At 42.3% G+C, this 18,660-nt stretch overlaps 2 protein-coding genes across 2 annotated transcripts in view; one reads left to right on the top strand and one right to left on the bottom strand.

The window, feature by feature from the left end:
* The first annotated feature begins 1,348 nt into the window (after positions 1-1,348).
* LOC115360539 (cholecystokinin receptor-like) lies at positions 1,349-3,476 on the top strand. The gene is made up of 3 exons (XM_030053513.1): positions 1,349-2,164; positions 2,756-3,097; positions 3,315-3,476. The coding sequence occupies exons 1-3, from the start codon at positions 1,349-1,351 to the stop codon at positions 3,474-3,476; spliced, it is 1,320 nt and encodes a 439-aa protein (XP_029909373.1).
* A 701-nt stretch (positions 3,477-4,177) lies between these two features.
* The window catches only part of LOC115360751 (potassium voltage-gated channel subfamily D member 2-like), a 38,119-nt gene continuing 23,636 nt past the window's right edge, over positions 4,178-18,660 (bottom strand). Inside the window, exons 3-7 of the mRNA XM_030053875.1 lie at positions 9,274-9,436; positions 8,665-8,763; positions 7,649-7,747; positions 6,366-6,586; positions 4,178-5,701 (exon numbers count right to left, since the gene is read on the bottom strand). Coding sequence (XP_029909735.1) covers positions 5,524-5,701; positions 6,366-6,586; positions 7,649-7,747; positions 8,665-8,763; positions 9,274-9,436 — 760 coding nt within the window. The 3' untranslated portion in view covers positions 4,178-5,523. The remainder of the gene's footprint in view (positions 5,702-6,365; positions 6,587-7,648; positions 7,748-8,664; positions 8,764-9,273; positions 9,437-18,660) is intronic.

Raw genomic sequence — 18,660 nt, 5'->3', positions numbered from 1 at the left:
CAAGGACTGAATATGGCTCAAAGACCAAGAGCCAATGTGTTTCTATAACAATGAGAAAATATGGTACCAATTTTCCGTTGAAAACAATGTTTTGTTTATGTGATATTTCAAGATGAATAAACTGTTACCATTTTCATACTGAAGCGTGACTGCACGTGCTTTTTATTAGTATGTACATGCATGCTGGTGTGTGCATATAGGAGACTATCCAAAAAGATAAAGAACAAATGAAATACCTCTTTTGTGTCTAATATAGTTTTAATTTGTACATTAGGAAAATGAATTGTTGAATAAAGATGAAGATAATAGATCAAATATGAATCACTGAGTTTATCTTTTGGTGAAATGAGCGGTTTCCACTGTGGTGTCCGCATTTAGTCAAACTGGTAATGTTATGCATCCCTGGTGCAACTCCTTCATGTAGACTTCAGACAGCTGTCCTTCAGTGAAAGTGACTCAAGACAGAGGTACTATTTTTTTTTTTTTTTGACCATGCACCATGCATCTTTTTTAATACTGCTAATATGCAGCTTTCTGATTTCAAGTGACATTTGATCAATCTAAAAAGCAGAATGTAGAGGATAATAAAGTGTGTTGATCTAATCCCAGATTTGGTATAGCCCATAAGCTTACAATTTTGAAACAAAGAGCATTTCACACTTTATCTCCAACAAATAGGATTATACAATGTCATGCTGTAATCCAGCAGCATGGCTCTTTTTATTTCCTAGGCTGTTTAAAGAACTCCCAAGTCATCCATCTGGAATGGCTAATGCAAAGCTTTTAACCTTTGTGAGAAATTACACCAAATGAAATGGACAGCTGTTGCACTGAGATTTACATCACAGATACAAAAATACAAGTCCTGGGAATCACAGGGTGATGCTGTCATCACTTAGCAATTATATATTGAAGTTTTGGAGAGCACTTAGTTTTAGCTGCAACCCAAATAACAAACAAACAAACAAACAAACAAAAAAACAAGTTAACTTTACACTGGATATCAGGATTAGTATTACACCATTGTGAAATAGCTTTCCAATCAGCTATCATCCCTTTTGTGATCATCTGTGTGGTAAATGCAAGGCTAAGTGTTAATGAATGTGATGAACAGCGAGGACTCCCAGGTGACCTGTTGGTGATGTGGGGTGATAATGAAAAGGGCGGATACTTTGGCGTCACTTATCCAAGCTGCAATAACTAAGGGATCAGATCACCCAAGAATATCATGCACCGAGGGCAGAATCAAATGCCTGCAAGAGCAAGAGGCTTAATGTACGCTCACTCAACATAGAATGGATGGAAGTATGGAACTCAAAATGCTGTCAGTGATCCTTTGAAGCTGGAGATGAGAAGTGAGCCTGCACCTACATGGGCCACTGGGAACAACACTGTTTGGGAGGAATACACTGCCATCGCGTTCCTTGTGGCACACTCTTTTATTCTGCTGATCACTTCTTTTGTGGGCACTGCAGCAAATCTTTTTGTCATATGGGCAGTGCACCACCAGAAATCCCTGCAAACGTGGAATAATGCACTCCTGGTGAATCTTGCAGTTATAGACATTCTTCGATGTGCGGTCGACTGCCCCATTCTCTTAACCATTGTTACAACTGTGTATCAAGGAGGGCATATGGATGAACTGATCTGCAATGCACAAGTGGCCTCTTTCTCCTTCAGCTGCTGCCTCCAGCTACTGACATTAGCATGTATAAGTGCAGAGAGATACCAGGCCATTGCACAGCCCTTCAAAACTAGTCAACGGCGAAAACGGATTATAGTTTTGATTCCTCTCACATGGACCTTGGCAATTCTAGTAGCTGTTATTTGTCTGGCATTTGTGAGGGATTCACCGGTGTATGTGAAATGCCGAGGATCACAGTGGGAAACAATGTCTTCCTATGATACTTTTGGAGTCTACATACTGATTCCACTATGGACCTCCTGCTTTGGTGTAATCACTGGATTCTATGCTAGCATATTTATGCTAGTGAGAGCTCACAGTCGCAAAATATTTGACAAAGGTTCTTTTCCTCCTCGAGAACAAGACATAGCAAAGAATGCAGATGAGCAGAAGAATGAAGTTGCCACAGTTGGGGAAGATGCACACAGTAAATCAGATCAAAACCACATCCAGAGTGAACCTGTTGCTAAGGTGGACCTGGTGACACAAGTGGAACTAAATACATCCAAGAATGATTCTGCATCTGCTCTACTGAACCCAGCAAAAGAGCACCAGAGTGATTTAAATGGTTCAGAGAATAATAAACAATTTAAGACTCCAGTGAATATATCTGAGTTAGGAAAAGAACAGACTCATCCTCTTGTGATGCAAGTTGAACCAAATTCCTCCAGTAAAGATACTATGGCTGGTTTAAGGAGCTCATTAGCAGTGCCACAAAGGATCTCAAAAACTGTAAACAACAAAAATGCACACGAAGCTCAAGTGCAGACTCACAATGCATCCTCCAGAGTGGAACAACCTCATCCCCCTGTGACTACTCTTAGGATCTCAAAAACTGAGCTGCTCCACAATTCAGACAAACAAAATCAGTCCAACGTCAAAGCACAGACTGATGGGGCTCCTTCTAAAACAGAACAACCCAAAGTTAAAACAAAGTCATTAAATGGAGATGCTCTTAACACTGTTAGCTCAAGTACAGAGCCTAAAAGGCAGTCCAAAGCCAAAGGGAAAACTGATGAGGCACCCTCTGAAATGGACCACACCGGACCTCATGGCTCCTCTGCCCCACAGCCAGACAAACCTGAAGACTGCTCCACTTTGCTGATCGACCTGGAACAAGTCCAGAGAAGCAGTGGGGAAACAGAGTCTGTTGCTAAAGTCGACCAAGTTTCTGCATCACCTCAAACTGCAAATCCAACCCTTGCAACAGAAACTGTAGAGCAACAGGCACAGGTGGATGGTGCCGTGTGCATGATGCCATCGTTTGCCAATAAAGAAAGAGCAAACAAGAAAAAGGAAAGTAAAATGGCTAAGCGTTCAGGCTACATAATTATCACCTTTCTGTTATTCTGGTTACCACTGATTACAACTATCATGGTGAATTTCTTGGTCTACAAAAACAAACCTTCAGGGGTAAGTGTCACTATTTATAGAGTTTGGGTTTAGATAATACATTTTGGACAAATTTTCTGGATTAGCCATAGAGTCAATAAAACAGAACAAACTAGTTACAAGTTTTTGTTTGCAGGAAATTCTCTGTGCTCTAAATGTAAAAAGGATGGAAAATGAACAAATATCATAAAATTGATCATGTCTACAGCTTCTTGTTATTCTATCATTTGTTTTTCAGATGATGGTCATTCAAGATGTGGAAATCCTCTCGGTCTCAATTGCCTGCATGACATCGCTCAGTGACCCGATAATATACGCAGCTGTCAATCCTCAATTTCGGACAGAGTTTTATAGGCTCAAGAACAGGTTTAAATCATACAATCTTTGCAATAAGAAGTGATTGTAACTCTATTCCCCTCTGTCCCCTCTAAGTCACAGTGGAAAAACTGGGACTAACTGAGATATTTTACTAAATATGAGATTTAATAAATATGAGATTTTCAGCTGACTATTAAAATGTCAACAATTGTTGATTACCTGTCGCAAAATGTCAGCCATTTAAGTCCAAAGGTTGCCTCTTTTTTGTGTTGTGTTTTTCTGGGTCACCTTCAGTATAAAATTCTAATATCTTTAAAAATTTAATATAGAATCAGTAATTCAATATTTTTCGACATCAGCCAAGATCTCAAGCAGGCTGAATGTTGTACCCAGTTGTGATTAAACACTCCAGAGGAATTGCATGCTGTGAGACCCAGGCAAGACCAAAGCAATCAGCTCAACACAAGGCCACTGCTGTGCTCTTAGTCCCAGGCAAATGATCACCATGGCCTGCCCGTGTGTCCCCCGAGATGCTGCACCCAGGACCAACCACTGGGCTCTTCAGGTCTTCACATGTCCTCCAGCAGCACCAGGGGAGACACAGGGACTTATCATGTTCACTCTCTGTTATCATCACAGAGGCTCTTTCAATTACCAAGCAAAAGATTACGAAATGCACCCAATTGGCGCCTCCTCTATTTAAAAAATGGGAGGAAAAATAAGTAAAAAAGACATGGATCATTAAAGGGTGTTTCAATAGAGCTATTTATTCTATCCACTGCACCAAATGCACAATGTGTGATTATTTGTCCCTTTTCCTTACCCTATATATGTAATCCATAACAAGATTTTCATTAAAAGCAAAGTGTTGCAGAATTTACATCATAATATACCAGTCTTAATGTGTTTCCTTCAACCAATCTATTTTTTTCACTCACAAACCTCCAATAGGAAGCAGACACATCTTAATTTAATAAAAGAGAATTTTGCAATGACAGCATGCAAATCCTTAATTCAACCAGTTAACAGACAGAAATAGTATGTTAACAACTGTTAACTAAATCTAGAAATAAGAGGAGCCAGCTTCAAGGGTGTTGGATGAAACTCTAACCGAGATATTTACAATATTTATGAAAAATGTACAAAATGGGCCTTTAACACAGTGAAATCTACCAAGTCTCGCTTTTGAAGATTATAATTTAAGAGGAACTTAATTGAATTAATGTTCATTGTATGGTTTTCCAAGTCTATAGTGTGTCCACATTAGGGTTAGTATTAGTTAAGTGTTACCAACAACATTCACCCATATTTCTACCTTGTGACCTAACTAATATATACCCTGTATATTTCTGAATATCAATTATTTTTAGTTATGACAGTGGCTTTCACATAGATCCATATCAGAATGTCAAATATGTAAGCTAACACAGATTTTGTCATTTTGACTTTCACTTGCACATTTCACAAACATGTGAGGATGCGTAGTATATTTTACTCATCAAGCGATGACATCAACCAGTTAATGAATCAGTTAATGAATATTCACAAGTTATCCGTTCAAGTGGATGCATGTTTTCTGAATTTACAACAGTGAGGGGAATATTAGTAACCAGTTAATTGAGGGGGTTCAAAACAATCTATGTTAAACTGTGGTGGGGAGTGAAGTGGGTGTGTCTAATGTGCGAACAGATTGATTTAATATTCACAAGGATGGCTCTCAGCTTACGAATACATGTGCTTTGTCAACAGTGGCCACAAGGAATGGCCTTTAAACATCTGCCTCTTCTCCTCAGAATCATAAGACAACACATACAACTACATTAGATATTCAAAAATAAAGTTTTTTCTCAGCACTTTTAGGCAACAATGATAACCAAGTAATCCCAACATTTCCTTGCTCTGCTGTGCTTAATGGAGCAAGATTTGAGGGTCCTTTTTGTTCCAAGGCAGCCGTCCACATCATTCTAACACCATGCAGAGTCTGACATCACATGAGAGCACTACTTCAAACCCTGACTTCTGCTATTCTTATAAACCCCCTAGATTATGGCAGGTTGATGCTCAGTGGTCCCTCTCCTCAGCATCTGGTGCTTGTTGAGACCAGTTAGCTGATCAGATAGGAATGACATCTACAAGGCAGATACTCGGACAATGTTGCTCTGAGAGTATGTGATGGAGCTGGTGGAGCTGTCCCCGTCTGATGAGGTCACCACCGGGGCGGACAGGGTGACCATGGAGGGAGCGATGTAAGGTTCGTCACATTTCAGGGGCATGGTCTCATCAAGTTTGGCATTCAGGCTGGAGCGGCTGTAAAAGGAAGCACAGGATGGAACAGGGCGAGGAGCCTGACCTTGTGCACATTTTACACAATGCATAAAAATCCCTTTACACACTCTGGCGCAGACTATGAAGCCTGCATAAAGATATATTCATGCTCTTTGTACAGCCAGAATGTATAAAGGGGCCTTTGTGCATGGTGCTGTCATTGTGGTATATCTCTTTTCATTGTATGGACATTTATGACCAGAGCATATAAAACACAACCGTCGATATGAAACCTAACATCCAGGATGGTTTGTGGTCCATGAATCTCTGTATATACATCATTATCACAGGTGCAGCTTTTTGCAGTATGTGTGTGAGTGTATGTGTGCATAAGTGGGAGAGAGAGAGAGAGAGAGAGAGAGAGAGAGAGAGAGAGAGAGAGAGCACTCTCCAAAATTGCGTATAGCCTCATATTCAGTGTTGATATCTTGTTTTTCTTTAAACAAGAGAAAAAACTGCCTGTGGGATGAGATAATCAAACTTCTTTCCAGAAAATCAAGTGTGATTTTCTTGACACTAGTGGTCCAATCTGCCATATTCAGCTTTGTTTCTCTTTATTTATACTTATTTCTAGACATATTCCTGAAACAAGATTGATTTTTTTGTACTGGAGAGATAGAGAGACTAGAGAGAGAAAAAAAACTACCTGTTGACCACAGGCCTCTCTCTTATCTGTATGGTGCTGAGCTCCTGGTTGTTGGTGCTGGGCGGGCTGAAGCTGCTTTTCTTCTTGTGGCGTCGGGAGCAGCATGATGAGAGGCCATGCGGAGATGAGGAAACCGATGAGGCCCGAGAGCCTGTTTTATTCATCACGGAAATCTCCATGCAGTTGGTCTGAAAGGTTTGCTCATCCACAAACTCGTGATTCTGGACAAGGCAGGAGGTTGAAATTTGGAGTCAGTGTTGCTCATGAATCATACTATTACATCAATGACTGGCTCTGCTAAGTAATGAGTAAAGATGTTGCACGGTAAAACTAAACAGACTGAACAGAATCTACAGCAAAATAGTTTAATAATTGGTAAATGAATCATCAAGGGAATAGAAATATATTGGCCCAGATGTCCACATTAAGTGCCATCTGTGAAAACATTCACAACTGTTATCCCTGTGACAAATGGGCATGCCTTGAAGGTCAGGCTCCAAGTACATGTCAAACACAGCCAGCAGGTGGCAGACTCACACCAGACAGCCCACAACAGATACCATGTCCTGAATCATGCATCTTTTCTTGTACCCTCCTCCTGTCTCTGATGCTCTGCACTCTGTCATGTATAATGCACGCCATAAGAGGCCTGATGTAAACATGCACGCTGGCATCAGACATGCTGCCTTTATGGAGCTTTTCCCTGACGACCATCAAGCCTTTTACTGGAAGAGGGCCATCTATAAGGAGGAACACTGATTTACTGCCCGCCCATGTATCTGCACAGAGTTTATAGCTGCATGTGTACAAGTCATGTCACAGTGAAACGTTAAAGAGGCTCTTACAACTCTAAATTATAGATAGTGTAAAATGAAGTATGCTGGTTTGTTTTGAGAGCATAATATTACTGGCTGACAGAAGCTATGCTATCTTTGGCATGTTACTGGTGATGGAACTCAATACTTCCGACACCCACTTACAGATATTTTCAACTTAAACTGCATGTGTAATAGATTCTATAGTTGTTTGTGCATTAAAACAAGACCAAAAAAAAAAAAAAAAAAAAAACTTGTCTCTATTTTGAACAAGCTGTAAAACACAGTTGCTTTTAATAAAACAATTCAGACAACAGAACTGACTGTTTGTCCCCTTTAAAAACATTTCTTTGGTGAGTTATTTTGCTCTGTGCAAATAATATAGCTAAATAAAGTGGAAAAAGACAAAAGATGCTAATATGGCTGACACTTTTAACAAAGTTTTTTTAGAAAAAAGAGAAATTTTACCGTGGTCTTCTCCAGGCAGTGCAGCAGGTGGTGATGTTGGCTCTCGAAAGGAGGATTGGCCACCTTTCCCACCAGGACCTGTCCTGCCTCCTTGGAGGCCTTGGAACACACAAAGTGATCAAAAGCAAGTGAGGACTCTTGATAAAAAGGTGGCTTAGGAAATTGTTAGCTTGGCGATGTAGTGAGAAATGCACAAAGCATAACGCCTGTAGCACAGCAGCCAATCTACTGACAACCTGGTGGGATGGGGATGTTTTAGAGATGCATAAAGACAGCAACTGGTTACAAAGTGTTTCACTGATGAAATTAATTTTGTCTTTTGCTGATTTGGTGAGAGGAACCCGAAAAGTCAAATTAGAAATGAGCTCATGTCAGTGCAACACCAGTGGCAAACCTAGACACAAATTGAACACACTGAACTGAATACAGCACAAACCCTAGACAACAACACATTACACACACTGATGGAGCTCTGTACAGCTCTTGGATGGAAGGTATGTTGGGTTAGTCTGCACTAAAGCCATCAACTGGATGCTCTAGAAATAACACACAGAACACACAACAGATCAAAAACAGAGTTTAGAGGAGATGTAGGCTGAGCAGACAGCGTCCAGTGAGCCTCTGGTTCCCTCCTTCCCCTCCAAACCCTGTTGGACAGACATGCAGAGCTTGGTCATGAGTCAGTGTGGCTGTAATGGCTGTGCTTCACCAGTAGAGGGGTGGGAAGGTGGGGCTGGGGAGAGGGGGTATGGGGTCGCGTGCCTGCCTGGCCGTCCTGCTGTGTGGACAGAGAGAGAGAGAGTGAGTGTTGAGGAGGCATGTTAATGCTGCAGCTGAGAGGCGTGATGTTAGAGAGGACGATCACACAGAAGCACTAGAATGACAGCAGCCCCTGTGTTACAGCATGAGAAGCCCCCCTGTGTGTGGTGGCATGGCCCCCGAGCTGAGCGGCATGCAAGCGTCAGTAAGGCCCCAGTCGGTCGGTCGGCCCCCGACCCACTGCTCGGCCCCGTTACCTCCTCCAGCGAGTCGATCAGGAGCCCATTTTGTTTGTAGCGCATATAGGCGTTAGTGCCCCGAATCTTCGTAGCACGGATTCTAGCAAGCCGCGTTTTCTGTTTGAACAAACAGACCTCTGTTTTAGCCTCTGACGGTCCTGACTGTTACGCTAATTGGCTCTGCCTCCCTTTGGCAGCAGCACTGTTTAGCAGAGAGAGGCTATGCTTAAATATACGATTAGGATTTTCTGCCTTAGTAAACACTTTAAGAAGAAATGCACATATTGCTATTGAAAAGCTGCTGACACTATATACAGTAGATCATTTGTTCAGTCATTGTCATTCCCTGGCTCTCATTTTCTCCCACTGAAATGTACACGAGCGAGCATAGCCCACCCAACACACATATACCTACACACAGAGACACAATAAAACATTAATATTCTGGAAGATAGTGTTTGCCCTGTCATTCTGTTCTGCGAGGATAAGACAGGGACAGAGAAAAAGGCAGAGAGAAGCTAAAGAAAGAGAGGGAGAAAGAGAGAGAGAAAAAAAAGAGAGAGAGAGAGAGGTGGGGAGGGAGAAAGACATAAACACAGATGGCTGAAAGATGAGGTGAGTCAGTACCCTTTGGGCTCGTCGTTTCTCTGCCCGCTGGCTCTGGTGGTAGATGCGGCTGAAGTTTGACACAATAACGGGAACCGGCAAGGCAATGACCAGCACCCCACTCAGAGAGCATATGGATCCAAACACCTTCCCCACAATGGTCTTGGGCACCATGTCACCATATCTGAAACACAGACACCGGACAGCACTAATAAGACAGGGCAGAATAAAGTCTTCATACAGAGGGTCAGTTCAGCACAAATCCTTTTAAAGAATGCCACATGGATGTGTTTTTTTTTAATACCTGTTATTTTCATTTATAGTACTGACTGGTTTGTCGCTGTTAATAGTCCTAAAATACTTTCGGTGACCTTGGTTTATCTCATAGCTTCAAAGAAGAAGTCACACATCTCAAGTGGGTGAAGAATAAATAGAACTTTTCTGAAGTATCTGCTTCCTGCCCTACTTTCTGCATGCCACCTTGATGTTCGTCTTTTAAAACCCTGTTTCATATATAATTACACACCTGCTGGCACTGGCTAATGCTTTCACGCCGTGACCAAGTACACGATGCGTCCCCTGTGACCTCTCTTAGCTAAACTACTCGTGAAAGATACAGTACAAGGAGTTGTGTCACTCTCAGTGAGAGCACAGTGAAGAGAACAGTGTGATGCCAAACCCTGGAGAGATTGTTTAAGAAGTCTGAGGGCCGCATTGTGAGCCATTTCTGGGTTTTGTTTTGTATGCCACATGTCCAAAGCTCTCAGATGCAGTCAAAATTAACTGGAATTAATTGATCTTAGTGAGAAAGAAAACCACCTCTTATCAAATCTGTTTTCTTGCACAATGCTGGTCCAGGGGTGCACCCTAGCACATCATTTTTCAGCATCAGAAAAATGTTGAACAGACATCATTTAGGATGAACAGATGAGGCATTGTAAGATGGAACAGAATCATCCCATTAAAGAGATGAATGCACCTGTCTTCTGTCAGCCAGTCAGTGCAGCTTATGCTCAATGTAACTGTATTCATGATCTTAACTTGTCTTCCCCTGCCTTTGCAAATCAAATTGTAACTACATTTGCAGCAGTGGAACCGTGTGTGTTACTTCTATGTAATGCAACCAAGATTAATAAACAAAATATTTACACGAATAGTCATAATTCAACATTTTGAAGTAATGAAGGAGCAAACCCCATTCTCTCTAAGGCAATTAACTGTGCTAGGCACAAACCTGAAAATTGCCATAATTACTTGAACATAACCTGCATGTTCATGAGTAGCCCTTTGCTGACATGCTATGCCACGGGCAGTATTACATTTGAAGCAAGAGTGCAAATGAATGACTCAGATGATGTGTGTTAACAAAATGGTTACCCCTGTTTTCTAAACATCCCTCTATGCACTATGGAGGACCAGCAATCCTGTGAATTGCAGGTGGGTGAGATGAATGATTGAGACCCTAATGCGCTAATGACCTGAGAAGACCATTACCTCCCTGGAGTAAGATGAATGCAGGTAGGAGAGGACATCAGCATTGCTCAGTGGCTGTGACAGCCACGTGTCTCTCAAGTGAGGCAGGGTAATGTGAATGTATCGCTACACGGGAGGTTGGCTATTTCATAAATGAAGTTGTCTAATGCCCACGGCCGTCTGCTTGAGTCATTAGCCTCAGGTTTCCATCACGTTGGGCCTAACAGTCAGGGCTTTTACAGAGCTTGGGCAGAAAGATGTAAAAGTGGACATTTTAATATCACGCTTGATGGGACTTCATGTACAACAGTTTGCTTTCAAGTTGAGTAATCTCACGCAGATGTCATTAGTTTTACAGTTCATTACAGGTCAAGTCATTTTCCTATGTAATCACCAACCAAGCCTGACAGCAGGCGTCAATTATGGATTCCGGATGTACTCTTGAGAGCCTATTAAGAGATCCACAAAAACACATGCACGGCAACAGTCCCACACATAAAAGTGAGTGCTCACATGCATTTTACTCCTATGGGAGGGAGGACTGGCTAGAGGCTGTTAAATGTGAAACTAAGTTGGCGCATCAAATGTGGAATACACAATATTGTTCTGCTTTCAGCAAGCACCCTACATTGTGGTGGATATGTGAAAAAGACAGAAGCAAGCACGCTTGAAAGAAAAGCACTAACAGTGATGGATTGTTCATAAGGGAGAAGCTGAGATACACAAGACTCTGCCTCCTGGATGATGGCAGAGGTCAAAATTAACAGCAGCGAGAGATTAAAGTAATGTTCTTGCTTTGTTCTTGTTGCCTTCGACTGGTAGGTGTCCACGTTTGCTACCCTGAGTTGACATGGGTAAGACATGAAGATGGATGGCCAGATCCTTATCCACCTAGCAGAGGAGGAAGAGGAGTGTCGGAATGACTGAGTATCAATTCCCCAGTTCCACCCACCTGAAACGATGCTGTGTTCACACTTGCATTGGTTTAAAAAACACGCATTCTGTAGAATTGTTTGGTAGTAGAACAGCAGCACTGCAGATGAAACCCGGCATAGTGATACACTGAAAGTAGGGGATTGTGTCAGACGGTGTAGGAGACATGTGAGAGACTAAAGGGAATATTTGAATTCCAGAATTGGGGGATGAATGTCCCCACCCGGCATAGATAATAGAGCAATCAAATATTCATGAGTCCCTGTATCAACCTGCATGCCTGAGTGTGTGAGGCTGACCTTAAAAGTGGTGTGCTGTTTTGTCAGGGGCTGCTCTGACACAGATTTCTATACAGGACCTCACCGCACTGCAAGGCCTTCCACTCAAATAGCACAGCCACAAACATGCAGGAACTTGTGTGTGCACGTATATGCATGCATTCACCCATCCACACATACACACACACACACTACCCCAGTGCAGTCAGAATTGCCCAAATCTGTACACAAGCACACACATATAGACCAAAATGCATGCATGCAAGCACACACACAGACACGCTATATGCAACACAAACGTGCACACACACACGCACACACAAATGTGGGCACCCAGTTACGCACACAAACACCACACTGTCCACAAATGAGAGGGCCTTTAATTTGACATCTAGTTAAACCAGTCCCCATCCTAAAAAAGCAATCTTGTTCCTTGATTGTTTTCCAGAACCCTGTGTCTGAAATCTGACTGCCATCTGGTTAGTGGGAAGTGGTGAAAAAAAAAAAAAAAAGCAAAAAAAAAACAAGATAGCTGGATGACTTTACAGACACGTCATCTGTTTATTTCTCTTCTCAGAGAAAGTGCAGGTCATTTTTTTTTTTTTTTTTGCTAAAATCAAGCAAAACAAATTGAAATATCTTGTGCTAAAAGAAGCTCAAATAGTAAAACCCTCTTTGGTTATGTGAACCTGCTGTAACTGCCACGCACAAACATATGACAAATGAACCAAGCTGTCGTTTACACCAAGGTGTGTGAGGTTTGGCGCAAGAAAAGCAACAGATTTTCTGAAAGGCACCCTTCTAATTGAGCACTGAATAATTTTTCTAATATAATCACCTCTTCAAGGAGGTCTCAAAGTCCCTCTCTCCTTGGGTCCTACCAATAGATATGCCAATTCAGATCATTGCCAACAGCTTAGCAGCTCTGACAATTAGAATCCAAGAAGGATTGTGTGAGATCCCTCAGCTGTGAGGGCTTTGTCAACAGTGTTAAAATCCAATCATCCACTGGCGCCTCTGTCATGCTACTTTAAGTTCCCACCAAGTTCCCGCTGGGTTTTAAAACTTCCCTTTGGTTGGGTTTGAATCCTCCAGAAGTCATTGTTGATGTGCATTAGTAAATACAATGGGAAAGAATCAGGCTCAATTGATCTGGCAGCATTTAACATTACTGACGGGAGCAATCAAGGTCAGTGTATTCAAATGTAGAAAAGTCATAGTCAAGCTTTATTTCTACACTGTTCTATCCTAACAAATCTGAAATTTAAAAAAATACAACTAGAGATAATATTTGTAGAGGTAAAGATATCTCTGTACCACACGTTAACTGACTCCACTTTGGTGTTTCAATAATAAAGCAGTGGAATGAAACTAATTTGATTGTGTTAAGCATTGTTATTTGTCACCTGATAGGTATCAAGATGAATTAAACCTTAGAACATTAAGCCAACTATCCTGTGCACTATCTTTCCTCATTAGTTCATGTCAGTAATTAAAGGGGTGGTTTCAATCTGACTGAATCTCACAATTAACTTCATTCTCCTGTATTTTTCCATGCTGTTGGCTTTATGTGCGCTCATATCCTGTTCAGCGTTTGTTTCCTATCTGCAACTGTGAAAATCTTTCAGAGACACATTCACTGGCATCTATTGTGCATGAGTGACAGTGAACTTATTATGAGATGCTGTAACAAGGCATTCACTTGAACGAAGATTGTGATATTGAGAAAAAAAAAAAAACAAAAACGTCAAGGTCAACCACGTATATAACCTTCGATCATTAACATTTTTTATCATTTCAGGATATGGGCTTGGTAGGCGCTGAAAATGCTTTCTGCACAGAGTGGCCTGATTGTCAGTACGTTTTTGATAAAACTGTGAATGCATGATTTTCTGTTTGACCTTCACCAGCCTTCCCATAGCACACTGAGCTCCCCTATCAGGGCTTCCTGAGGTAATTCACTCTCTCAGTTTCACAGTTCAATGGCTGCTACAGCGCAGACAAGCCCTCCGAACCTGTGAGACCAAAACCTGTCAATTACCCTGAAGCTCTGATACTGTCACTGATGGTACCAATCAAAAGGTGATAATGACAGACAAAGGCATTAAAAGCACGCAGGGACAATGGAATGGTGTCAAGGTCAGAAACTAATAATGAATACCCCTATTCATTATGCATTTTGAGATGTATATCATTTTAAAAAATACAACAGAACAGAGCATCAGAATGGACAAAACATTAGTGTATCATGTGAGGGTTTGACATAAAAATAATAAACCCTTGCACTGACCAACCAAGGAAGGCTATCTTGTATAAATCTTGACAAGAAGCAAATAGAGCAATATTCCATGATTATAGGGTTGGCTATACCTTCTCCTTAAAAGGCTGAAAGAGCACAATGTTCATCCTTGCTGACAGTTAAATAATAGATGTACTGAAAAAATGCAATTTTCCTCCTGAACTCCATTCTGGTAGTACAACAATGAATTCAGAATCTCAAGAAAATGGATTATAGTGTCTGCATGTCATAGTCTTTGAGGCATATGGACATGAATGACAAAAGATATCAATTTTCTGAGTGTATTTGTGAAGACCACAAGATTTATGGAGTACTTCAAAAGAGGCCTCGAGGGCAGCTATGTAACATTAACAGCTCTCATAAAAAATGTAGTTTATTTTATGAACGTGAAATGAAAGCCTATATGATCTGACTTTTCTGTAGCCTTCAAGCGCAATGTAGTGACCATTGCATAACAATAGGAAAAAAATTAAAGGATAATAACATAAAGATGCATGAAACAGAGATGTTCACAAATACACACACAAAACTGGGGCTAAATGAAACAAGAAGGCTCATACTTGCGTACCATATCATTAGCGAACCGGGTCTAAACATCTGTTTTGTGTTTCTGTTGGCCCGTTCCAATTTTATGCATATTGTGTTTTACATATTTGCCTGTCTACACTGTCAACAGAATGTAAAAAAGTGAGAACAAAGTGTGAATAAATAGAGGCGTTCACAGATACACAAAGAAAACTCGGGCCAAATAAAGAGGGAAAATGCACATTTTGGCTTATGTTTTTATTGGCCTGTTACAATTATGCACGTTGTGTTTTACATACTGCTGCTGTCACAAGAATGTAAAAAAGCAAGAGTAAATTCTTCACAAGGCTAATGATGATGAGGAGAGACTGCTAGCATTTGTGGTGGAAAATACCCAGTAGAAAGTACCCGGATGGCCTCTGTTGTATATCAGTGCAATTGCGTCAAAATCCGCAAGGAGGTATGCCACCAGGTGTCAAGGATCAGCGATCTGCGGCACCATAACTGAACATGATCTCCAACATTTCCCCAGTCTCCAAACACCACCTATCATTTATGGTGTTCTGCACTGCATCCCTAGCCCAATCTGGGAGCAGAACATCCAGAACGTTGTCTCTCCTGGATTCGGACACTAGAGACTGATGGGATTAAGAGTGTGTGGGCAGATAGGGCTCTGCTCTGATCCTATCCTTCAGATATACATCATTATAGAGGGGGGAATCCCACAGGCGCAAGGATTAGCAAGCTAGATTTTCACTGCAGGTGATGGGGGAGAGCAGGAGAGGCTGGCAGAACTACACAACATAATGGGGAGATGGGAAAAAGAGAGATAGGAGGGAGCCAGAGGACCTCGCTGCCTGCTGCAATTTGTGTGGCAGAAAAACAGACAGGTTTAGTATGAGTAACTGTGAACAACAGCTGCAGGGAAGGACAACTTTGAGATGAGTAAACATCACTGAATCTATGGGCAAAAAAAATCTGAAGACTCATTTTGTTCACAGGACGGCAAAATGCAAAAAAAACAAAAAAAAAACAAAAAAAACAAACAAACAAACAAACAAACAAAAAATAAAACTAGTTTGTACGGTAAACATAATAAGAAGACCAGTATTTCCATGCTTTTCACAAACCAGTGGGGGGCCAATCTCAGCAGATTTCCAGAAGGTGATGGTCGGGGCTAAAGGTTACCGTTCAAGGAGACAGATGTTGCATGCAGGCGTACATGCCAGAGGGCACTGATGCATTGTAAATGAAGACTTTGTGATGCAGTGGTGTCAATTCAGCTTTGATCCTGTAGCAGAACATTCACCCCGGAGTCTCAGAAACTACAGAGACCCAACCAAGGCCAATAAAATTCCTCTCTTTTAGCCATGCAGACATAGATAAACCATATAGAATAATCCCCCACATATAGCTCTGGCAAAGGCACCTCAGCTCTCTCCCGCTCACATATCAAACATGTATTCCCTCAGCCCTCCAAATCCCAGCTTAACCCTCGCCCCGCGAAACCAGGCGGCTAGTTATCACTGCAGCTTTGACATTAGCATGCACGCCCTCTCTCATTTGGGAGATCTTCTTAAGAGTCAGGGATGATAAAAAGCTTTCCTCTCTACCGCTCTTCCGTTCCCGACTTTGACTCACCCTTCCTCTGCCTGGACCTGCCTGCCTCTAACTATGAGTTGGAGATGAAACGCTTCATTCTCTCTCTTTTTCCCCTCCTTTTCTATTACCATGCAGCGCTAGCGCAGACCTGCTTGACATTTTTCTTTTATTCTGCTCTTCTCCAATCTCAGTCTACACCTGCTGACACTTGAGAAACAATTGCTGTGCTATGCAAAAAAGCACCCCTATTTCAATGCTATCATAAGCCGTGTCACCTCCGTCTCAGCTCCTCATCCTCATTATTGTGAATGATTTCTTGTGGCAGTTTTCTGTAATTACTGGATGAATGGATGCTTCTGTATTAGCAGACGTTTTATGAGGGTTAAGCATCCACACAGACCAATAAAACTGCATACTCCCATGCAAATGTGGGGATAATTAAAGCTGCAAGCAGCGTTGGACGGGCCCTTGCCCCCCCGTGCACGTCGGGGACGGCGCGCGTGTTGAAGCGTAGACAATTCGCCCGTTTGTTCCAGTTTTTCGGTGCTTTTATTGTGAAAGAGTTTTGGGCTTTTATTTTGAAAGGCCGCGGAAGTCCTAGTGTGTGACCGACAGGACTACTGGCAGCTGCTGCATGATCACGCCAAAATGCAGGCACACACACTCACTCACTCACTCACACAAACACACACTCACACAAACACACACACGTGCACACACACACACACACACACACACACACACACACACACACACACACACACACACACACACACACGACCCCAACAAAAACCCACTGGTAGTACATTCGCTGCTGGTGCCCCTCTGGCCACTAGCAGCGCCCCTCCAGCAGATGGCGCCCTTAGCATGTCATAGTGTGTGACTGACTTGAGTAGTGGCAGCTGTGGCATGATCACACCAAAATGCAGGCAGACAGAGAAATCCTCATTCAATCCAGTGGAGAAATCCAGAAAACCCACCCCTGTTTGAGGTGTCACAGCTCGGTCACCGTTTGAGTTACAAATCTCCCATTTACATGATTTTGCTATCTTTTACCGTTTTGGAGTTATGGCAGTTTTAGTTTGAGAGTGTTTTCTGCTCCCTCTGAGCTCTTACAATGGGTGTGTATTGCGCATTCCTGAGGCAGCTAGAGTGAGTCACATGTCCAGGCAGAGTGCAGAGCAGAGCACACCAGAGTCAAAAATGTTTGAAAACTCTTCACAGCTCCCACAAACTTGGTCCAATCCACATCAAAACTACATATTTTTGTAGGAATTTTTGTCCTCTTTCCATCTGCATAGTTTTCAAAGCCGTCAGACTTTTACTTTAGACTCCAGGGGCTTAATTAGTGCCAAAAGTCAGCCTCTTCACACCAAAGTCCATGGAAAAAAACGAGGTGTTGGTTTTGGCCACTCCGACTTTGAGGGCTTATAAAATCCAAACGAATCGAGTAATGACGGAGTTTTTAGCAACATTTGTTCAGCACTGTGTCCTCTGTCATCTGTTAAATTTTCAAGCCGCTGACACTTACGGCCTGGGAGGAGATAGATTTTGTTCAAAGCGGAATTTGGGGCGAGAACGTGATGTTCAAACGCAAATTGCGGACTTCCTGTTGATTTTAGGTCGGGGGTGTCAGCGCGTGAATTGTAGGGCTTGCTGAGACCTACATTTCGGCAGTGGTTTGGTCTTTTTATCACATTCCTGTGGGCCGCAGCGGCTGCCTTTGTGTGCCTAGGTGGCGCTACCGAACCCATTTTTGCACCTTGGGGGTCTGTTTGTCCATTTTATCCAATTTTTCGCCAGACGTGGGCTGCGTGCCGAATTTGGTGAGTTTTTGAGCATGTTTAGGGGGTCAAATTAAGGCCGAATGACACGTAAGAATAATAATAAAAAATTAAAGCTGCAAGCAGCGTTGGACGGGCCCTCGCCCCCCCCATGCATGTCGGGGACGGCGCGCGTGTCGAAACGTAGACAATTCGTCAGTTTGTGCCATTCTTAAGGGTATGTTTCGGTGCTTTTATTTTGAAAGAGTTTTGGGCTTTTATTTTGAAAGGCCGTGGAAGTCCTAGTGTGTGACCGACAGGACTACTGGCAGCTGCTGCATGATCACACCAAAATGCAGGCACACACACTCACTCACTCACTCACTCACTCACTCACTCACTCACTCACACAAACACACACACACACACACATACGCACGTGCACACACACACACGTGCACACACACACACACACACACACACACACACACACACACACACACACACACACACACACGACGCCAACTAAAACCCA

This window comes from Myripristis murdjan, chromosome 6 (assembly GCF_902150065.1).
Source record: "Myripristis murdjan chromosome 6, fMyrMur1.1, whole genome shotgun sequence".
In the NCBI taxonomy this organism is placed as follows: Eukaryota; Metazoa; Chordata; class Actinopteri; order Holocentriformes; family Holocentridae; genus Myripristis; species Myripristis murdjan.
This window is presented reverse-complemented; position numbering and strand designations above follow the sequence as displayed.